General features: G+C 41.7%; 1 protein-coding gene across 3 annotated transcripts in view; it reads left to right on the plus strand.

Moving 5' to 3' along the window:
• Positions 1-19,461, plus strand: part of PITRM1 (pitrilysin metallopeptidase 1) — a 46,169-nt gene that overhangs the window by 23,487 nt on the left and 3,221 nt on the right. Inside the window, exons 16-26 of one of the 3 annotated variants that reach the window (XM_037891001.2) lie at positions 406-538; positions 1,005-1,125; positions 2,486-2,562; positions 2,980-3,145; positions 3,256-3,356; positions 4,484-4,604; positions 5,809-5,880; positions 6,533-6,645; positions 12,807-12,932; positions 14,466-14,611; positions 16,550-16,652. In XM_037891001.2, the coding sequence (XP_037746929.1) occupies positions 406-538; positions 1,005-1,125; positions 2,486-2,562; positions 2,980-3,145; positions 3,256-3,356; positions 4,484-4,604; positions 5,809-5,880; positions 6,533-6,645; positions 12,807-12,932; positions 14,466-14,611; positions 16,550-16,652 (1,279 nt within the window). Of the gene's footprint in view, positions 1-405; positions 539-1,004; positions 1,126-2,485; positions 2,563-2,979; positions 3,146-3,255; positions 3,357-4,483; positions 4,605-5,808; positions 5,881-6,532; positions 6,646-6,780; positions 12,717-12,806; positions 12,933-14,465; positions 14,612-16,549; positions 16,653-19,461 lie in introns of those variants that run through there. The other 2 variants (XR_006289113.1, XM_037891002.2) reach the window with 2 other exon arrangements.

Consider the following 19,461-nt stretch of genomic DNA (forward strand, 5'->3'; position numbering starts at 1 on the left):
CAACTTCTGTTTGGTGGGAGAGACAAGCTTTTGAGTTACACAGACCTGAAGAAGAGCGCTGTAAGTCAAAAGGTTCTTCTCTCTCACCAACAGTAGTTTATTGGTCCAATAGAAAGATATTACCACACCTATCTTGTCCTTCTCTGACTCTAAAATTTAAATATTTAATGATCTTTCTCAATCTGGTAATTTGGAAGGTGATTCCTATTGAGTATAACTATATACTGGCCTAGAAAACTCATGATTCAGTCCAGGACTCATCATAATACCTTCAGTTAAAACAGGAAGTGGCTTCCTATTACCTTTGTAGTGTATAACTAGTCTAAAGTACTTTTGGCAAATGTCATAGTTACGATGTGTTCAAAGTGAGAGATGCAGACTGCAATGTTTTTCTCTTGTTCATAGCTGATGAAATCCCTGTCCAATACTGTTCTCAGCCAACCAATGGGATGGTATATTTCAGAGCTGTTTCCAGCTTGAATACACTTCCAGAGGAGCTCAAACCATACGTGCCACTCTTCTGCAGGGTCATTACTAAGTAAGATAATTAGCATATTTGAAGTTGAGGATGATATGATGTGTTACAATACATGGAAATATTGATAGTGAACAATTCTTAGAACAATTACTTTCTATTTTACCTCTGTTTTGTGTAATTTCAGTGATGTTTCAATAGTACAAATAATTTTGATTATGGGAGAGGGTCTGAGACAGTTAGCCAGTAAGCTTGTAAACCGCTTGATTTATCAAATACGTTTTTAATACTCTTCTTGTATTCTAATTTTTTTCTTTGTTTAATAGCATATATTGGGTATTTGCTGACATTAAAAAAAAAAAACCAAAAACCTAGTCTTTATTAATTTAAAAAAACATGTATTTGATGATAGCCTCAGATTACGTAACCTTACCCTTTTAAGGTATCTTGTGTATTTGTATTGGACAAATTGGATTGTTTCTGGTTTTACTATATGTGGAAATAAAACGCTACTTTTTTTCCCCTTCAGAATGGGCTGTGGAGCGCTTGGTTACAGAGAGCAAGCCCAGCAAATGGAGCTAAAAACAGGTGGCATGTCTGTCAGCCCACACATCGTTCCAGATGATTCACATCTGGATGCATATGAACAGGTACATCGTAACAGTATATATGCTGTTGTGTTACACTGACAGCACTGTAGTTAAGGGTGGAGCAAAATTTCTCCATAAAGCAGGCACTTAATGTTGAACACTTCAATGATTTCAAAACAGGGTGGGCTGAAAATTGGTGTAGAAGTGGGCTTCTGTTGGCTTATGTAACATATAAATTTCACTATCATCGTAACTTACCTTTATCCCAAAGGTAACGTTTTACATGACTCTTTATCTTCAGATTGTTTTTTTATAACCTCTCTCACCACAGTATCCAAGTAGTGTAAAAAAAAAACCTAAAGAACAAAAGATGTGTTCCTGTTTCAATTCTTCCGTGACAAAGGGGCATGGCATAATAAGCGTAGGACTTTTTAATATATGTATAAACATGAAAGCTTAGATTTTTGTCAGAAAGCATTGATTTCACCGTACACACACAGACCAAAATATATTTTCATCGATGATAATAGAAATTTACAAATAGGTGAAGTAAGAAAAATGTTGATTGAGAATTTATTAGTGTTTTGATATAAGGTTATTGACTTTATATTTTGATGTGTAATGTTCACAATTTGTGTTACAATGGTTAAAGTTTTAACAATTTGATTCTCAGCATTTACTGTCATTAAAAAATTGTCTGATCTCCCCCATGATATCTCCCATTGTGACAATTGAAATGGATAAAAATTTTGAAAATCTTTAAAGATAGACATTGATATTGATAGTTGAAATTATAAAATTTATAGTTAACAAATATTCAACATATTCAAGCTCATTAGGGGGTCAGACTTGTTAGGACTTCCCCACTCAACCCAATTAAGACTCTTAATTTTTCTTAATGTTGACCTGTTGTGGTCCTCTTCTCCTATTGTAACTGCTGTGCAGTAGTTACTGCCCACAGTGTGTGGAGACAGGGGAACCAGTATATCTGAAGGGTTCTTTAGGGGATTAGATTAGAGACTCATTTGCAGGAGCTCTCCATCCCCTGAACAGCTTTTTTTGATCTAGAGTCCCACTGCCTTCCTTCTACACCACATTTAACTACCATCTGGATGTGATGGGCTGACATAGAGGCACAGAAGCTGGCTCTTACTGGCACATGGGATAGGGTTTACCCCATTGTAGGGAAGGTACCATTCATGTAGAGCTATGTAACTATGCCTCTTGTCTGCCCTGCAGTTTTAGCAGTGGGTCTCTCTTGAATAAAGTGTCAATCTGGTTGTAGTTCTGTGATGTAGGCCATTACGCTGACATTGGATAATCACTTTCATAAAATGCTACCACGTGTTTCTGCAGCCTTTATTTCAGTTGTCTTCTGTTGGTTTATCCTGTGAGTGAAGTATCTTCATTTTTCCTTTAGGGTGTGCTCTTTTCTTCTCTGTGCCTGGATAGAAATCTGCCAGACATGATGCACTTATGGAGTGAAATCTTTAACAAGTAGTGTATTGGCTTTTTTAATGTGTTTTTGGTCCCTTTTCTACCTTCTGCTCTCCCTCCCTCCCTTCCCCCACCCCCCTACCCCCCCCCCAAAAAAAAAAAAAGAAAAAGAAAAAAGTTCCTACTTTGTTTTTCTGGAGCAATTCTGGTTTTGCATAACTTAATTTCAGTATGCTCTAAATCAAAATATTCTGCTCTCTATACAAACCATATAATGCATTAATCAGCTGAATGGGTAAAGGCTATTTTTAGAATTTGTCACAACCATTTAATACTTTAAAGTAGACTAGAACATTTCTGCATGAGATCTGGAGAACTCTTGCATTTTTCTCCATTGTTCCTTTGTCTTTTTTGTTTTGTTTAATGAATTTGTACTATTGTAGCAAGTGACTGTTGTTTTCTCCCTTTCCGATATAGCCCACACTTTGAAGAAGAGGAGCATTTTAGAGTACTGGTTAAGATGACTGCACAAGAGCTGTCAAATGGCATTCCTGATTCTGGGCATTTATATGCATCTGTTCGAGCTAGCAAAACCCTTACGCCTGCTGGAGAGTTACAAGAAATGTTTAATGGCATGGATCAGGTAAAGGGGAGGTGGTTCATTTAACTGATGTCAAACTCTCTTATAATGCTGTGCTTATTTATGCTAATGTATACGTCACATTTGCTGATTATTTCTTTCCGCCTTTTCAGGTGAAACTGATTAAGCGAATTGCAGAAATGTCTGATATTAAACCAGTACTACGCAAACTACCACGCATTAAGAAATATTTATTAAACAGTGATAACATGAGGTGAGAACCTGTTAATGTTCATTTACTGTTGTTAAGATTTTTCATTGACTGTTATCCTTAAACTCATGCAATGCAGGTTGGAGAAGTTCCTGCTTCTAAGCACAGTTGCCAACTTTCATGCGGTAAATAAGCACCCTGACTTTCACAATAAGCCAAAAATCAAACTAAACCCATTTCAAAACAAGACTAAAGTAAGACAATCCCTAGGAACCCCAAATCTCTGTGACTAGATCCCTCCCCTTCCTGTGCCTGGCGTGCGTTTTGAGACTGGTGGGCCCACTGTGCACCTCTGACTCTCTCTCTCCCCCCTTGCTCTTGCTTGCTGGAAGCCGATCAAAAAAAAAAAGAAGCAACAAGCTACAAGCCCAGCAAGCAACTCACAAGCCAATTAAGACCAAAACAGGCCCAATTTCTGTTTTTGTATGTGGGGTGGGGGGTTTAGCAGTTTGGCATGTCTACTTCCAAGGGGAAATAGTGAGGTCTTGGAATCCACTTTGCATTTTTTGCAATATTAAGAAAGATAAGTGAAATGCTAAAGTCAAAATGTTTGCACTCAGGCACTGTAATTTCACAAGTTGCTACTGAAGTACTAAACTTATTCTGAATTTTTTTAGTTTGCAGGATATTGTACCTTGATTTGGGGGCAGGGAAATAACCTATGTACAGTTTTTTTTATTAAATGCAAGAATCTGTGGTGAGAAATAGTTATAAAGAAAGAATTGGTAATAGTGGTGTGGAGAGATTGCCTTTTAAAGCTTAAACATAGTTTATCTGTCTCTTCAGGGCAGGAATGCCAGGTTGTCAACTACTGCAGAGTGCTAAGTCTGATGCTGTTGGACAAGTGTTGATTCATTGTCTTGGGGAAAGCAATGAGAATCCAGTGGGATTTTCTCATGACAGAGCGCTGGTGGTATATTGCAGTCATAATTGTCAATGCTTTCCTTATTTACAGCTGTAATTTGTGTTTATCACCAGGGTCACTGGCACAGAGATTTTGAGAGATTTGGATGATGCTTTAAAAAAAAAAAAGTGTACAAGGATGGGAAATAGTTGAAACCTAAAAGGTTGTAAAACTGCAAGAAACATGCTACTATGTGTGAGGTGTTTTTTTTTTTTTTTTTAAACAGATGTTCAGTGAATGCTACACCTCAACAGATGTCACAAGCATCTAAAGAAGTAGAAAACTTTTTAAAGGGCATCGCTAGAAGCAAAAAAGAGAGAAAACCTGTCCGCCCCCATGTGATTGAGGTAAGCAAAAAAATCTGATTTGTGAGTAAAATTTTTTGTTAACCACTATTTTTGAATTACTATACTGAGTAAGATTAATAACAGACAGACTAAGGCTGCTCAAATGGAAGGCAGATGGTTTGGTGAACTTATACACATCCTGTCCATACAAAGAGGCTTGTGACTTCTCAAAGAGAAATCAGTTCCTTCGGTATGCAATGTGACCTTCAAACTGTTTGCCCAGCTATTGTGCACTTTTTACTGTTTAGTTATTCAACTCAGTGATGATGAAAATAGTTTATAATGTCATCTAATGTAAATATTTTCTGGGTAGATATCTGCTGGGCCACAAACTATTTATCTATTTAAGGGGTGGATGGAGATCTTAGGGAAAATCTAATACAGTAGCTTCTCACCCAACTAATGAAAAATATGCTTCCTTCTGTCCCTGAACATCACAGCTTTCTTATTTGGGCACATCTCTAGGAGAATGTATAAACCTTTGTGTGGCTTCAGTGGAAGGACTCCTCTTGGTTGATTAGGTGGGGGTTGAACTTCTGATTTCAACTATTGGGACTTGTATCCCACCCCCTGATTGCTGTTTCAGGTGTTGGGGAGGAGGGACGTTTTTTCCTCCGATCGCGTGAGTCCTGTCACTTCTCTTTAGCTGAGCGCCATTTAAGATGTATTCCAGAGAGAAATGTCTTGTGCCATGCAGCTCCAAACAGTCATTCAGCTGTAGAATAACTCATTCCTGGGCTAGGACATCTAGGGAAGTATTCTACGTGCTCAGTGGCGTTCACACTCAGATGGAGCAAATTCTGATCTATGAGCATGGACCATATAAGACAACGGAAATAAGCTTTAAGGACTGCATCCAAGGAGGAGTACCATAACTTGTGCAAATCTCTTGGGCTAGTGCACGATAGATGGATTTAAGAAGCCCAAAGTCATTGTCTAAAGCCTGGCAATACAGCCCTTAAGAACTTCAGGTTATCATATGGCACAGCTTTTTGCCAGGTTACCCATGGGATGAAGTCCATTTTAGTGTTTCCTCATAAATGCAAATAGAAACAAGTAATCAAATTCCCTTGATGTTTTTGTTGTTTGTAGGGGAAGGAGGGCAAAAGGTGATGCATGACCCTCCGGGGAATAATCAGGGGACTTTTTGTAATATTCCTTATTCTGACTTTTGAAACTCTAATGCAAAGTCCTATATTTGTAGAAGTCTCCAGAGCCCGTGCCTGTTGGAAGGGAAAGGCTTAATTGTTCACAAATCACAAGAAAACTAATTACTGTAAGTACAGTTTGACTTTGGTTAATCATATTACTGATCTAATTGGCCCTTTTTATAGTTATTCCAATGAACAGTACTCTCTCCAGTTACTCATGCTTAACTGAAATACGTTGTGCTTTCTCACCTTGCACTGTCATTGGATACTGTCCTCGGAACTTCCTAGGCCTATGGCCATGAAATCTGACCCATCCTACCCCACCCTTGATTACTAAGAGTAATTTATTTATTTCATTTTTGTGGTATTTGAATATCTGGAGTTATGTGGATTGAATGGTTAGTTCTGAAGGCGTTGCAGAGAGGAGAGGGTTGGGTTATGCAAATCAGAACTCTTAATCCAGTAAGGTACAGGGATTGCATAACTGAGAATGTGTAGTGTGATGATGAGGTAGTATTTGTACAACATCCCTCTGCTGTAGTAGACCAAGACAATTTCAGTATGTGTGATTTATTACAAGGGGCATGCGCACAATTTCATCATTTTTTAACAAAATAACCCATGCTAGGTTGAATGCTTGGGTGCTGGTGTTTGAGAGTGTCAGGCTCTTCTTAAGAAGTATGCAATGGTGCTAATATTCTGAAATGAATGGATTGTTGTAGCTACTTAAAATCTCTAACTGCAATGTTAATCAACCCAGATGCAATTTTCTCTCAGGAGCCTACCTTCAAACCATGTCAGATGAAGACCCATTTTCTACTTCCCTTCCCAGTGAATTATGTTGGAGAATGCATTCGAACTGTTCCCTACACAGCTCCTGATTATGCAAGGTGGGAAACGGAAAGGATCAGCAGTGAAACACAGTGCATAAAAATAAAACTGACCTAGTTTTAGACTGAAAACCATTAACCAGGATGTATGCAGAAATTCTTCTTTAGGTGCTGGTCTCTGTGTGTATTCCACAGGTAGGTGCGCATGCACGCCAAGCTCCCAAGTCCAGAAATTCTAACAAGCAGTGTCCGTTGGCCCACGCATGCACAGAAATTCACCTTGTGCGCCAGACCCAGGACATAACAGGTAGTGTGGGTCAACACCTCTCCAGTTCCTTCTTACTGCCGCATGGCCTGAGTTGGAATCACTGTGTCCACATATTTCTCCAGCTTTTATCCTTATACTCTGTAAATACATTTCTAAACAGGGTATAGTTTATATTAGCATAGTTAGTTATTAGTATAGGTAAGGCTCCCCCCCCCCTCCCCCCCCCATACCGGGGTCTTCCTCCCTGTGGTCTGGGACTGTGCTTTAAATTCCTAGGGTTCAAGAACCATCTCCCGTGCCCTTGCTCCTTTTCCATGAATGACAATCATCAACCCTGTCTCTGTTGTTTGGATGAAACCTGTATTGCTGCAAAGTGCAGCATCTGTCACGCTTTTCTGCTGCAAACTCGCAAAGCTTGTGAACTTTGATTAAGAAAACACCTTATGGAGAAGGCTGAGGCCTTTCTCTGATCCAGGCCAGGGAGACCCCCCTGCCGTACATTTGCCCCATCAGATGAGCAACACCCCTCCGACCACGAGCTTAAGAGTGGAATCTACAGCTGCTTACCTCAAGAACTCTTCTTCCTGGGTTCGCCATGAGAGTACGGGTATGTCTGCACTACCTGCCATATTGGCAGGCAGCGATTGATCCAGCGGGGATCGATTTTATCGCATCTAGTCTAGATGCGATAAATCGACCCCCCCCCCCCCCCCCCCCCCCGAGCACTCTCCCATTGCCTCCTGTATTGCACTGCTGCGAGAGGCGCAGGCAGAGTTGACGGGGCAGTGGCAGCTGTCTACTCACCGTAGTGAAGATACCACGGTGAGTAGGTCTAAGTACGTTGACTTCAGCTATATTATTCACATAGCTGAAGTTGCGTAACTTAGATCGATTTCCTCCCCGGTGTAGACGAGGGCTGAGGAACACTCTCTTATGCTAGTAAGGACAGATGCCCTTCCGGATCTGCCTATGAAGGGAAGGAGTCCTTCCCGAGCCCATCCAGGCTGGGTGAGCATTTGCATGCGAATCTGATGGGTCCAGGATCACCAAAGACCCACAGATTGATGGGTAAAGTATGCAAAAAGGAGCTGTTGGTACCACTGGTAGCTCCAGTTCCAAAACACAAGGACTGACACCTGCTGGCACAATCCAGAAGTGCTGGGCCTGATTCTTCCTCAGTACTGTCCCATCCTCCTCAGGACCACCTGGCTACAACTCCCTGGGACGAGTCGGAACCATCAGTCCTGACTGTTGGAATGCTTCAAGCACTAAGTCTTATGGACACTTCTGTACTACACTGGAGGATATATTCCTCTCTCATGCTCAGTCTTTTCTCTTCTCTGGCCTGGTGCTTATGAGGGACATTGCCACAGTAGAGGACAAAGCTATGTTTTGTTGTCACTGGAGCCATCCCTTCTCCAACCCTCCGGTATTGTTGGTTCCACCAGTGAAGTGAGAGCAGTTGTCAGACTTGGATAGATAGGACGCTCTTGCTGTTCTGTCATCTCCTTGTAGAGAGCTGAACCACGATAGACAGTCAAGGAGATCTGAGCTCCATCCTCCCAGTTCTGACTTCCCTACGGATCACTGGTACACAATGCCATGGGCTTCACACCACGTGCAGTTGATCCTGCCTTACTGGGAGCCCTGGCATCCCTGTGGAAGATGCCCTGGATCTGTCCACAAATCCTGCGACAACTCTCCTACGTGGCACCACTGGATCCGTTGGAGTACGAGAAGGAGGACATAGGCCCGGATGTGCAGTTATCGACGGGAAACTCATTTTTGTCTCCCAGATGAAGCCATCACTCGATCCTCACTATCTCCACTGAATGACCATAGGCAATACCAGGAGCTATTTCATACAATTGCCAGTGACCTCCAGACACCACTTGAGGAGGTCCAGGATTCCCAGCATCCGGTCAAAGCAAGGTGGCGTTCCTGATCAACAAGGCAGTCATGGAGCCAGCCAGAGTAGTCTGGCACACTCCAGACTCATACATCCCCACATCTAAGAGGGCTGAGAGATGCTATTATGTCCCTGCCAGAGGGGCTAAATTTCTCTTCTCCCACCCAGCGCACAACTCCCTTGTAGCCCTAGAGAGAACAAAGTCACAGCATCCCAAGACCACACAGGCTGACAGGGCTCAAAGAGATCGGACCTTATGGGGAAAACGGTCTTCTCGTCTATGAGCTTACAATTCTGTATCGCTAACTATCAGGCCTCATTAGTGAAATAGGATTTTAAGGACAATCTTCCCTCTGATGACAGAGCCCAGTTTCAGTCTCTCTTAGAGGAGGGCAAACTAGTGGCTAAGACTTCCTTTCAAGCTGCGGTAGATGCAGCTGACACTGCATCCAGAGACTTAACCACTAGCATAGTCATGAAGCATGAGTCTTCACTTCACTGCTCACAGCTTCCCAAGGGGGTCCAGAACACCAAACAGGACCTGCCTTTCGATGAGTTGAGTTTGTTCATTGAGAAAATGGGCACATCCCTACACTTGTAGAAAGACTTGGATGACACTACACTCCCTGGGGGTTTACGCCCCAGTCCCGTGAAGAATGCACCAGAGGCAGGGATATAGACCAAGGCTGCCCCCTCCACAGTCAACGCTCAGCCTCCCTGTAAATGACAGAATTCAGAGACCTTGATTTTCAGCCACCTCTACTACCATGATCTCTGCCCATTCTCAGCCACCTGCCAAGGGCTACTTTTGATGCATAGTTGAGATCCATCTACCACAGTTGATGCCAGTCACTTCTTACCCCCATGATCTTTGAGGGCCACCTCATACTTTTCACCCACAATTAGGATTCCATCGTGACAGACAGCTGAATCCTAGAAATTATATATCAAGGATACTCCATAGAGTTTCTCCCTTCCTCCCCCCACACAAGTCCCTCTTCAAGGATCACTCTTACAAGGTGATTCTTTGCCAGGCATCCTTCCTCCTATGAGGGACAATAGAGCAGTACCACCTCAGTGTCAAGGAAATGGGGTTCTATTCCCCTTACTTCTAAGGCCCCTAAAAAGACGAAGGGTGGATACCCATTCTGGACCTTCAACAGCTGAACATTTTTATTCAAAAGTCAAATTTCAGGACAGGAGGGAATATGGTTCGTGGCTCTCAACATGAAGAATCCTTATTTCCATGTAGATATTCAACCGTCTCACAAAAAGTTCCTTCATTTCTGGTGGAGCAAGAGCATTTCCAGTTCAGACTTTAGACTGATGATTGCGCCCAAAGTTTTCATAGAAGTCTTCTCAATTGAGACAGGGTTACACATGGGTTTTCCTGTATCTCAGTGCCTGGGTCCCTGTAGGTGGATCTGGGCCAGAGGTCTGTTTGCAACTTTGTTCCTGCTGCAGCTGTTAGCAGCAGTAGGAGTCTGTGTAAATGAAGAAAAGACCATTTTAACACCCACACGGATGATGAACTTTATCAGAGTGACACTGGACTCCACTACAGCAAGACTCCACTATACCTCATGGAAATATTTCAGCTAATGAGTTATCTGATAGCACAGATTACTCACAGACCAAGAACTACACTCAGGATGTGCCTTTTTCTCCTGGCCCACATGGCCTTATGCACTTATGTGACCCATTCCCCCAGGTTTCATATATGCTGCCTACAAACCTTGCTCTGTTCAGTCTACTCATCTGAAAAGGATCTCATTAACACCAGTGTAACTATTCCCACCAGAGTCATCGCCTCTCTTATTTGGTGGTCGAACCCAGGTGAAGTGACAGCAGAGGCGACGTGTGAGACGGTACGTAGGTTACATGTCCCGCAAATTTCTGCCAAGGTTTGTCAGTCCCGCTTGGTCACATGGTGCGGCCTGGACTTGTCCCTGCATGGCAGCCGCCAGAGCCGGCAAGCTGTGAGCTGCACACCGTGCGGAGAGGTAGGAGCAACAGCTGGGAGCTGCAGGGAGGGGCCTCGTACTTTCCAGGTAGGGAGACAGGGTAAGCGGGGAGACCTGCCTGGGAGGGGGCATCACTCAAGCTGTTCTGGGGGTGGCCGTACATTTAAATTGTAACCCCTGCACTATCAGCAGGTACAGGTCGTCTCTGAGAGAGAGTGGGGCTTTCCCTTTGTCACTCCCACCTCCACAGTCCCCATTGTAACAGACTCATCCCTTATGGGTCAGGGTGTTCACCTGAACAACACAGTGTCATCCTTTCTGCAGTAGATGGGAATTCTATCTTTATTGACCCTACAACACTGAGGCTTATGAAAGGCCTAGTTAGAACCTTTCTGCTAATCATCAAACCTACGCCTCAGAGGGACCTCAGTCTCATGCTGTCAGCACTCACTGGGCTGCCATTTGAACCCTTGGCAACATGTTTAACCTGTCATATTATTCGTGGCTATTACCTCAGCTAGAAGGGTGGACAAGATGGGAGCCCTCATGGCAGACCAACTGTATACTGTTTTTCACAAGGAAAAGGTCTTTCTTTGATTGAATCCTTAATTTCTCCCCAAGGTTATTTTGGAATTTCATGTCAACCAAGCTATCCACTTCCCTGTTTTCTTCCAAAAACGCCATAACTCTGTTAAGGAAGCTTCAGTCCCTTGACATCAGACACACACACCTTAGATTTGATCCTGTGCGGGTAGAATGCTATCAGGAAGTCTCCTAGGCTCTTTCTGACAAAGAGTTCATGAGGACAAACTATATCTTCTAAGAGGATCTCTAAATGGGTTTGTGGGTGCATCATTGTGTGGTACCAATTGACACACATCCTTCCACCTGACAGAGTAAGGGCACTTTCCACCAGAGCGCAAGCTGCCTCTGCAACATCACTGCACAAAGTACCGTCTCTGGACATGTCCAGGATGGCTAGCTAGAGTTAAACATTGCATGCTAGTTCAATCCTCCGCTGCGGACACAGCAGTGGAAACTGCAATAGTTTAAGCATCCTTGCACCCCCCTCCAGTCTGAATACTGCTTGTCAGTCATCCACATGTGGAATACACACAGGGACCAGCACTTGAAGAAATGGAGGTACTTACCTGCAACTGGAAGTTCTTTGAGGTATGTGGTCCCAATCTATATTCCAGTATCCACCCTCTGTCCCTTCGGATCTTTTTGGATTCGTAAGAAGAGGAACTGGAGAGCCATTGGCCTGCATCGCCTTTTATGTCCTCGGTCTGGAGCATGAGATGAACTACTGCGCATGTGCGGGCCAGTGGATGCTGCTTGTTAGAATTTCCAGAGTTGGATGCATGGCATGCATGCGCACCAATTTGTGGAATACACATAGGGATCACCTATCTCAAAGAACTACCATTTACAGGTAAGTAACCTCCATATATTTTTGAACCACACTCACGAGAAATCCTCTAGAAGGCAGTCTTTGCACAGCTGTTGATCTTGTGTTTAAATAATTGCCTAAAAATATCACCTGCTTGTGTTCTAACAAGTTCTGTAAGGGAGGGTGGAGTCATTGGATCAAAATCTACTGTTTCTGCTCGTGACTCCTGCTGAAGTCTTTTTACAAGGACAGAATTTGCCACGTTGTTAGAATTTGGGTACCAAAAGCAACTGAATTATAACTTCCAAATTGAAGGAGAACCCTGCACACTCTGATCCTGTTTCTTTGTGTATATGATGACATGATATGTGACCAAATAGGTGGCTTAGAGAACTTTATATTTCATGGAGAGAGATGAAATTTAAACTATTTAAGGAAGTTAGGGAGCATAGTGGTAGTGCTATTCTAGTATGGAGAAATCAAGAGACTTTGTATTGAAGATGGCACAATTTAAAATTCTTCATTTTTGTGCTTAAATCATCATTGTTACTGTAGGGTGCAATTAGGAATACTTCATTTGTATAACTTAGATCTTTGAAAAACTCTGGTGAAGTGGAGAGGTGGTAGATTAGATACCCAATAGCCAGAGGGCAGATTTAACACCTTTGCTTTAATCTTTTGTTTCAGCCTTCAGATCCTTGCACGGTTGATGACAGCTAAATTCTTGCATAGGGAAATCAGAGAGAAAGGAGGTGCTTATGGAGGAGGTGCTACACTCAGTCATAGTGGCATATTCACTTTCTATTCTTACAGGTAACACTATGTGTCCTCTGTAGAGTCTGTCTATGAAATGTAGCCATTGTCTGTGCGTATGCAGCCATCATTTCAGGCTCAATTTAACTTTACCTGCCAGGACTGTAAGTGACTTGAATAGGACAAGAAAATGAGTTGAGCTAGAGATGAGGAAAGAGGGGCTTACTGCTGACATCACTGAGATCTGTCACTTGGCTTCTGGCTTTCTCCCCTTCTCCTTGCTCCTTCCAGGATTCAGTAAAACCCCTCTCACATCCTAGGCGTCACTTCAGCCCAGCTTCGTGGTAGCTGTTACCCTGTTGCCTCCTTACTCAGTGTATGTGGTGACTAGTGTGCCAGTTTTACCACCAGCCTCAACTGTATGCCAGCTTCAGCATGTTTCTTCCTGGCCTGGCGGTGGGGATGAAGAGAGGGAACTGAGGCATTTTAAGAACAGTAGTTGAGGGAGGTAGTGAGGTTCCTGACATGTAGATCTAAACTGGCTTCTCCCAAAAGCCCTGGCCTCTCCCCTCCGTAGCAGAACCAGACATGACTCCGTGTGGGGTGACTGGGCTGGAGACCTCCAAGGAAGACTTGATTACAGCAGAAAGTGGTGCTGGTGACTGACTAGATTACACTTTTTCCTTATATCAGCCCTGAACAATTGTTTCTGTCTGGTCTTATGAGGCATATTATTACTGAAGTTTCTGCTGTTTGTCTTAGACTTGAAACAGAGGTCCAAACCAGGTGGTAATTAACTCCATGACTCTTCACCAGAGATGGGGTATATGCCCACTGTTTAAGACTAATTAAATAATTATAATGGGTTGCATGCAGCCTAGCACAGCTCCTACAGAAGGCTCTGAGCTAAATTCAGTGGTGTTGTAAGCATTTGTCAGCCTCACAGCAGGTGAGAGTTACGACATAGTGTAATTTTCACCAATTTTGGACATCAGTAGGTTTGCAAAGTGGGTGTAAGCAGGAAAAGCAATTTTACAGGAAGGTGTAACCTCTGCCCACCCCACCTTATGCTACACCATGCTCAGAACTCATGGACCAAATTCATCCTTGGAGTAAGCATAACTGATATTGATACTAATGAGAGTTACACCTTCTTATGCCAGGCACTAAATTTGGTCCCCAAATAATATCACTATAGATTTTTTTGTTTTTCACATCTGCAGAATGCTAAATCTGTGCAAGTTACACTGAGTTAGCACTTCCATTTAATTGTACCTTTTTCATGACCAGCTTAGAAACTATTTACATCACTACTGAATTTGGCCCACTCTGCCTACGTACAATTTGCTATAACTTCTGTTGAATAAAATACTCCTTATCTCAAAGTATTGTATAGTGTTTCTATCTGCTGTATGAAGACAGCTGCCTTCATCGAATATGGTATGTGTGTGGTCTAGATGTAGTTTATAGAATTTGGTGAGTGATTAGGAATCTTTGAATGAAAGGCAGTGGGTTTAAAAACAAATGTATTAAAAGTTGTACGGACACAGGTTGTCATCTGTAATACAAAAGGAATTTCTTCTAATTTGTTAGGGATCCAAATTCTATATCAACCTTTTCAACTTTTGAAAAAGCAGCTGAGTGGGCTCAGTCTGGGGAATTTGCACAGCAAGACATTGACGAAGCCAAGCTTGCGGTGTTTTCAGCTGTAGATACTCCTATAGCTCCTTCAGACAAAGGTATGTTCTATGTTCTTAGTTCCCCAGCAAGGGAATCCAGTGTTCTAGCTAAGCTTAGAAGGAAGTGAATGATTCCTAGTCTGCTCATCTAATCCCTTTCATAAGCTCATGTTTGGCTTCAGTGGATTTAACATAAGGATTAGTTTCTATAAAACAGCAAGATGCCACTGCTCACCTTAAAGATCACACGTGTAATGTCTTTTCACTGAAATATTCTTATTGCTGCTTGTGATCATAATATTGTCATGGGAGAATAGGGGGAACTCAAATAACTAAACCTTTAACCTGTCTTTCTCAGCCCAAAAAAATTGCACCTGTTCTAGCACATAGGAAAACCATATAGGTCTGTTGGTTAAATGGAATACTTGGAAAAGTGTATGGATTATATACTTGTTTTAGCCAGATGTGTACACTGATCCTGAATTTGCTTAACCTCTCTGCCTCAGTTTACCTATTTTTAGAGATGGGGAACGCATAAATTTGTTTGGTGCTTTGGAGATACTTGATGAAAAGTACTAAGTGTAAATAACTTAGTAAAATTAGCTGCATGTTTGGATGTCATGATGAATAGTAGCTTCTTTTCTTTTTAGAACTTTTTTTAAACACAGTTCAAAATAGTCTGCAGTTTGAGAGAACAGCTCTCCCCGCTAATAAATCCAAACCAAAATTTAAAGTTAAGGCACCTACTCCATCCCTTAAGTATAAATAAAGGAACACATATAAAATCAATGTATGTCTGTAAAGTGTTAACACAAGCAAGGCCATTTAGGTTGTTAAACAAAAAAACTTCAAGAATCGTTTACTTTTCCACCCTTCGTGGGCTTTTCTGCGTGTTAGCTTGAACAACGAAAACAGGCTAGGCACTGTCAATTTTCAGGTGCTCATATGTGAGCAAAATGCTTCAATGTCACATGCCGGTGGCTTGTCAGAGGGTAATGATTCTCGTCCTTTGGAGCTTGAGCTGCCTGGCACTCCTGTGCAGTGCACAGGTTAGTCTGGAGCTGCTCACACTCTAACTGGTATCAGGCAAAGTTAGTGAAGCACTGAAAATAGCAATGTTCATGAGGACTGAGGAAATGAACAAGCTCCTCCTAGTTCCTCCAGTGAGATGGAGTTTAGAGGAGAGGAAAGAGATCACCCTTAAAATCCTTCCCAGTAGCTAGAAGGGGAGAGAAGAGAGTTGAACGGAGCTGTAGAGCCACAAATGTATGGTGATTGCTTAATGTTCCCCTTACTGGGTCATAAGTTGCAGTGTCAAGAAGTCCCTCTGTGATTATTTTTAACCTCTTTGACCACTGAAGTGATTCTTATTACAGGATTTCTTGTAAGTATATAGAAGCATTTGTTTGCAGAATTATGTAGACGGTATATAGAGAAAAAGGTGGGTCAGATCTTTGTCTTAGCAGCATTGACTAGAGCTGGTTGCAAAACTTTGACAGAACAGCTTTCCATTGGATAACAGGGTTGCTAAAATCAGAACCTTCATGAAATCATTCTGAGTTCACCAAAATTCTATTTGGAGAAAAAAGGGAAAAAGTTCGGACAATGTCAAAATGTCCCATTTTGACACTTTTGGAATATATTATTTATATATTTTTTTTTCTCCTTCCAAACGGCTTTTTGGTTAAATTTTTTGCATTTTGTATTTAAGTTCAAATCAAAACTTTTTTGATTTTTGTCAAAACATTTTTTTAAAATTCTCCACAAAATGGAACATCCATTCTCTGCCCAGCTCTAGTCTTGACACTGGTTAACAATTAGACATTTGTACTGTACTTTTTATGATGAGCCTAGAATTGTGGAGCTCTTAACTAGCTGCAAACTGTATTCATTCCTCTCCCAGCTATCCTGCTTTGGGGTACTCGGTGCATGTATCTGATTTTTATTCTTCGATGCCAGAGACTCAGTACACTTACCAAGTCACGTTCTTACTTTTAGGGATGAATCATTTCTTGAACGGCATCTCAGATGAGATGAAGCAGAGACACAGGGAGCAGCTTTTTGCTGTCAGCCGAGATCACCTGATCGATGTGGCAAACAAGTGAGTCTATGCTCATTTTAGAAATGCAAGTAAACCCAGATCCCTTGTAAGAGTTTGACAGATTAAAAACTGTCTGATGTAAAATAGCTGGTAAAGGTTTGCACTATTACATTGCCTGAAAGAAGCCACCATCCCTTTTCTCCTTCTAAGACTGACCACTGAGGTAACTTTTTTCCTGTACCTGCATTCATATCATCACTGTGCCTGCGAAAGGAGGATCGCCATTTTCCATTTAGCTTTTTAGTCAACATTCTAATTTGTTTGTGAACTCTGTTGCAGTTCTTAATTTGCTGAGATTGCTGTTCTGCTTCTGACTGGATCAGAAACTGTTTGTTTGTTCTTTTAGCTCAAACAAGATGGCTCCAGATTTAGTCCCTTTGGAGATGAATTTGCTTTTCTAGACCCAGTTCTATCATTCTTCGCCTGCTTTTAGGTGTCTAAATCAGTGGTTCAAAATCTTTCCAGACTACTATACCCCTTTCAGGAGTCTGATTTGTCTTGCATACCCCCAATTTACCCCTCACTTAACTATTTGCTTACAAAATCAGACCTAAAGATACAAGTGTCACAGCATGCTATTACTGAAAAATTGCTTACTTCCTCATTTTTACTATATAGATTATAAAATAAATTGGAATATAAATATTGTACTTAGATTTCAGTGTATAGCATATAGAGCAGTATAGTCAAGTTGACCGTATGAAATGTTAGTTTTTACTGACTTCACTGGTGCTTTTTATGTACCCTGTTGTAAAATTAGGCAAATATCTAGATGAGTTGATGTACTCCCTAAAAGGGCTCTTTGTACCCTAAGGGGTACATGTACCTCTGGTTGAGAACCACTGGTATAAAATCATCTGCTAAACCATACTGAATTATATATAATGTCAGGTGAATGGGCCACCTGGACAGGGATCTTGTCTCCAAGAGGTACCAGATGTTTGCACCTTTCTCTGAATACCTGCTGGGAGAGTGTGTATCACAGGGAAGTTTCTTCCTACTATTGTGTAATTAGTGTCTTAAGAACATAAGAATGGCCATACTGGGTCAGACCAAAGGTCCATCCAGCCCAGTATCCTGTCTACCGACAGTGGCCAATCCCAGGTGCCTCAGAGGGAGTGAACCTAACAGGTAATGATCAAGTGATCTCTCTCCTGCCATCCATCTCCACCCTCTGACAAACAGAGGCTACGGGACACCATTCCTTACCCATCCTGACTAATAGCCATTAATGGACTTAACCTCCATGAATTTATCCAGTTCTCTTTTAAATCCTATTATAGTCCTAGCTTTCACAACCTCCTCAGGCAAGGAGTTCCACAGGTTGACTGTGCGTTGTGTGAAGAACTTCATTTTATTTGTTTTAAACCTGCTACCCATTAATTTCATTTGGTGGCCCCTAGTTCTTATATTATGGGAACAAGTAAAAAACTTTTCCATATTCACTTTCTCCACACCACTCATGATTTTATATAGCTCTATCATATCCCCCCTTAGTCTCCTCTTTTCCAAGCTGAAAAGTCCTAGCCTCTTTAATCTGCCCTCATATGGGACCCGTTCCAAACCACTAATCATTTTAGTTGCCCTTTTTTGAATCTTTTCTAATGCCACTATATCTTTTTTGAGATGAGGGGACCATATCAGTACGCAGTATTCAAGGTGTGGGCATACCATGGATTTAAAAAGGGCAATAAGATATTCTCCGTCTTATTCTCTATCCCTTTTCTTAATGATTCCTAACATCCCGTTTGCTTTTTTGATTGCCGCTGTACACTGCGTGGAAGTCTTCAGAGGACTATCCATGATCACTCCAAGATCTTTCTCCTGATTAGTTGTAGCTAAATTAGCCCCCATCATATTGTATGTATAATTGGGGTTATTTTTTCCAATGTGCATTGTTTACATTTATCCACGTTAAATTTCATTTGCCATTTTGTTGCCCAGTCACTTAGTTTTGTGAGATCTTTTTGAAGTTCTTCAGTCTGCTTTGGTCTTCACTATCTTGAGCAGGTTAGTATCATCGCAAACTTTGACATCTCACTGTTTCCCCCGTTCTCCAGCCCATTTATGAATAAGTTGAATAGGATTGGTCCTAGAACTGACCCCTGGGGAACACAACTAGTTACCCCTCTCCATTCTGAAAATTTACCATTTATTCCTACCCTTTGTTCCCTGTCTTTTAACCAGTTCTCAATCCATGAAAGGATCTTCCCTCTTATACCATGACAACTTAATTTATCTAAGAGCCTTTGGTTAGGGACCTTGTCAAAGGCTTTCTGGAAATCTAAATACACTATGTCCACTGGATCCCCCTTGTCCATATGTTTGTTGACCCCTTCAAAGAACTCTAATAGATTAGTAAGACGTGATCTCCCTTTACAGAAACTGTGTTGACTTTTGCACAATTTATGTTCTTCTATGTGTCTGACAATTTTATTCTTTACTATTGTTTCAACTAATTTGCCCAGTACGAATGTTAGACTTACCAGTCTATAATTGCCAGGATCACCTCTAGAGCCCTTCTTAAATATTGGCGTTACGTTAGCTATCTTCCAGTCATTGGGTACAGTAGCTGATTTAAAGGACAGGTTACAAACCATAGTTAATCGTTCTGCAATTTCACATTTGAGTTCGTTCAGAACTCTTGGTGAATGCCATCTGGTCTCGGTGATCCTGTTACTGTTAAGTTTCTCAATTAATTCCAAAACCTCCTCTAGTGACATTTCAATCTGTGACAATTCCTCAGATTTGTCACCTACAAGACGTCTTAGGTTTGGGAATCTCACTCACTCAAGTTTGCTCACTTCCT

This window comes from Chelonia mydas, chromosome 2 (assembly GCF_015237465.2).
Source record: "Chelonia mydas isolate rCheMyd1 chromosome 2, rCheMyd1.pri.v2, whole genome shotgun sequence".
NCBI classification, from domain to species: Eukaryota; Metazoa; Chordata; order Testudines; family Cheloniidae; genus Chelonia; species Chelonia mydas.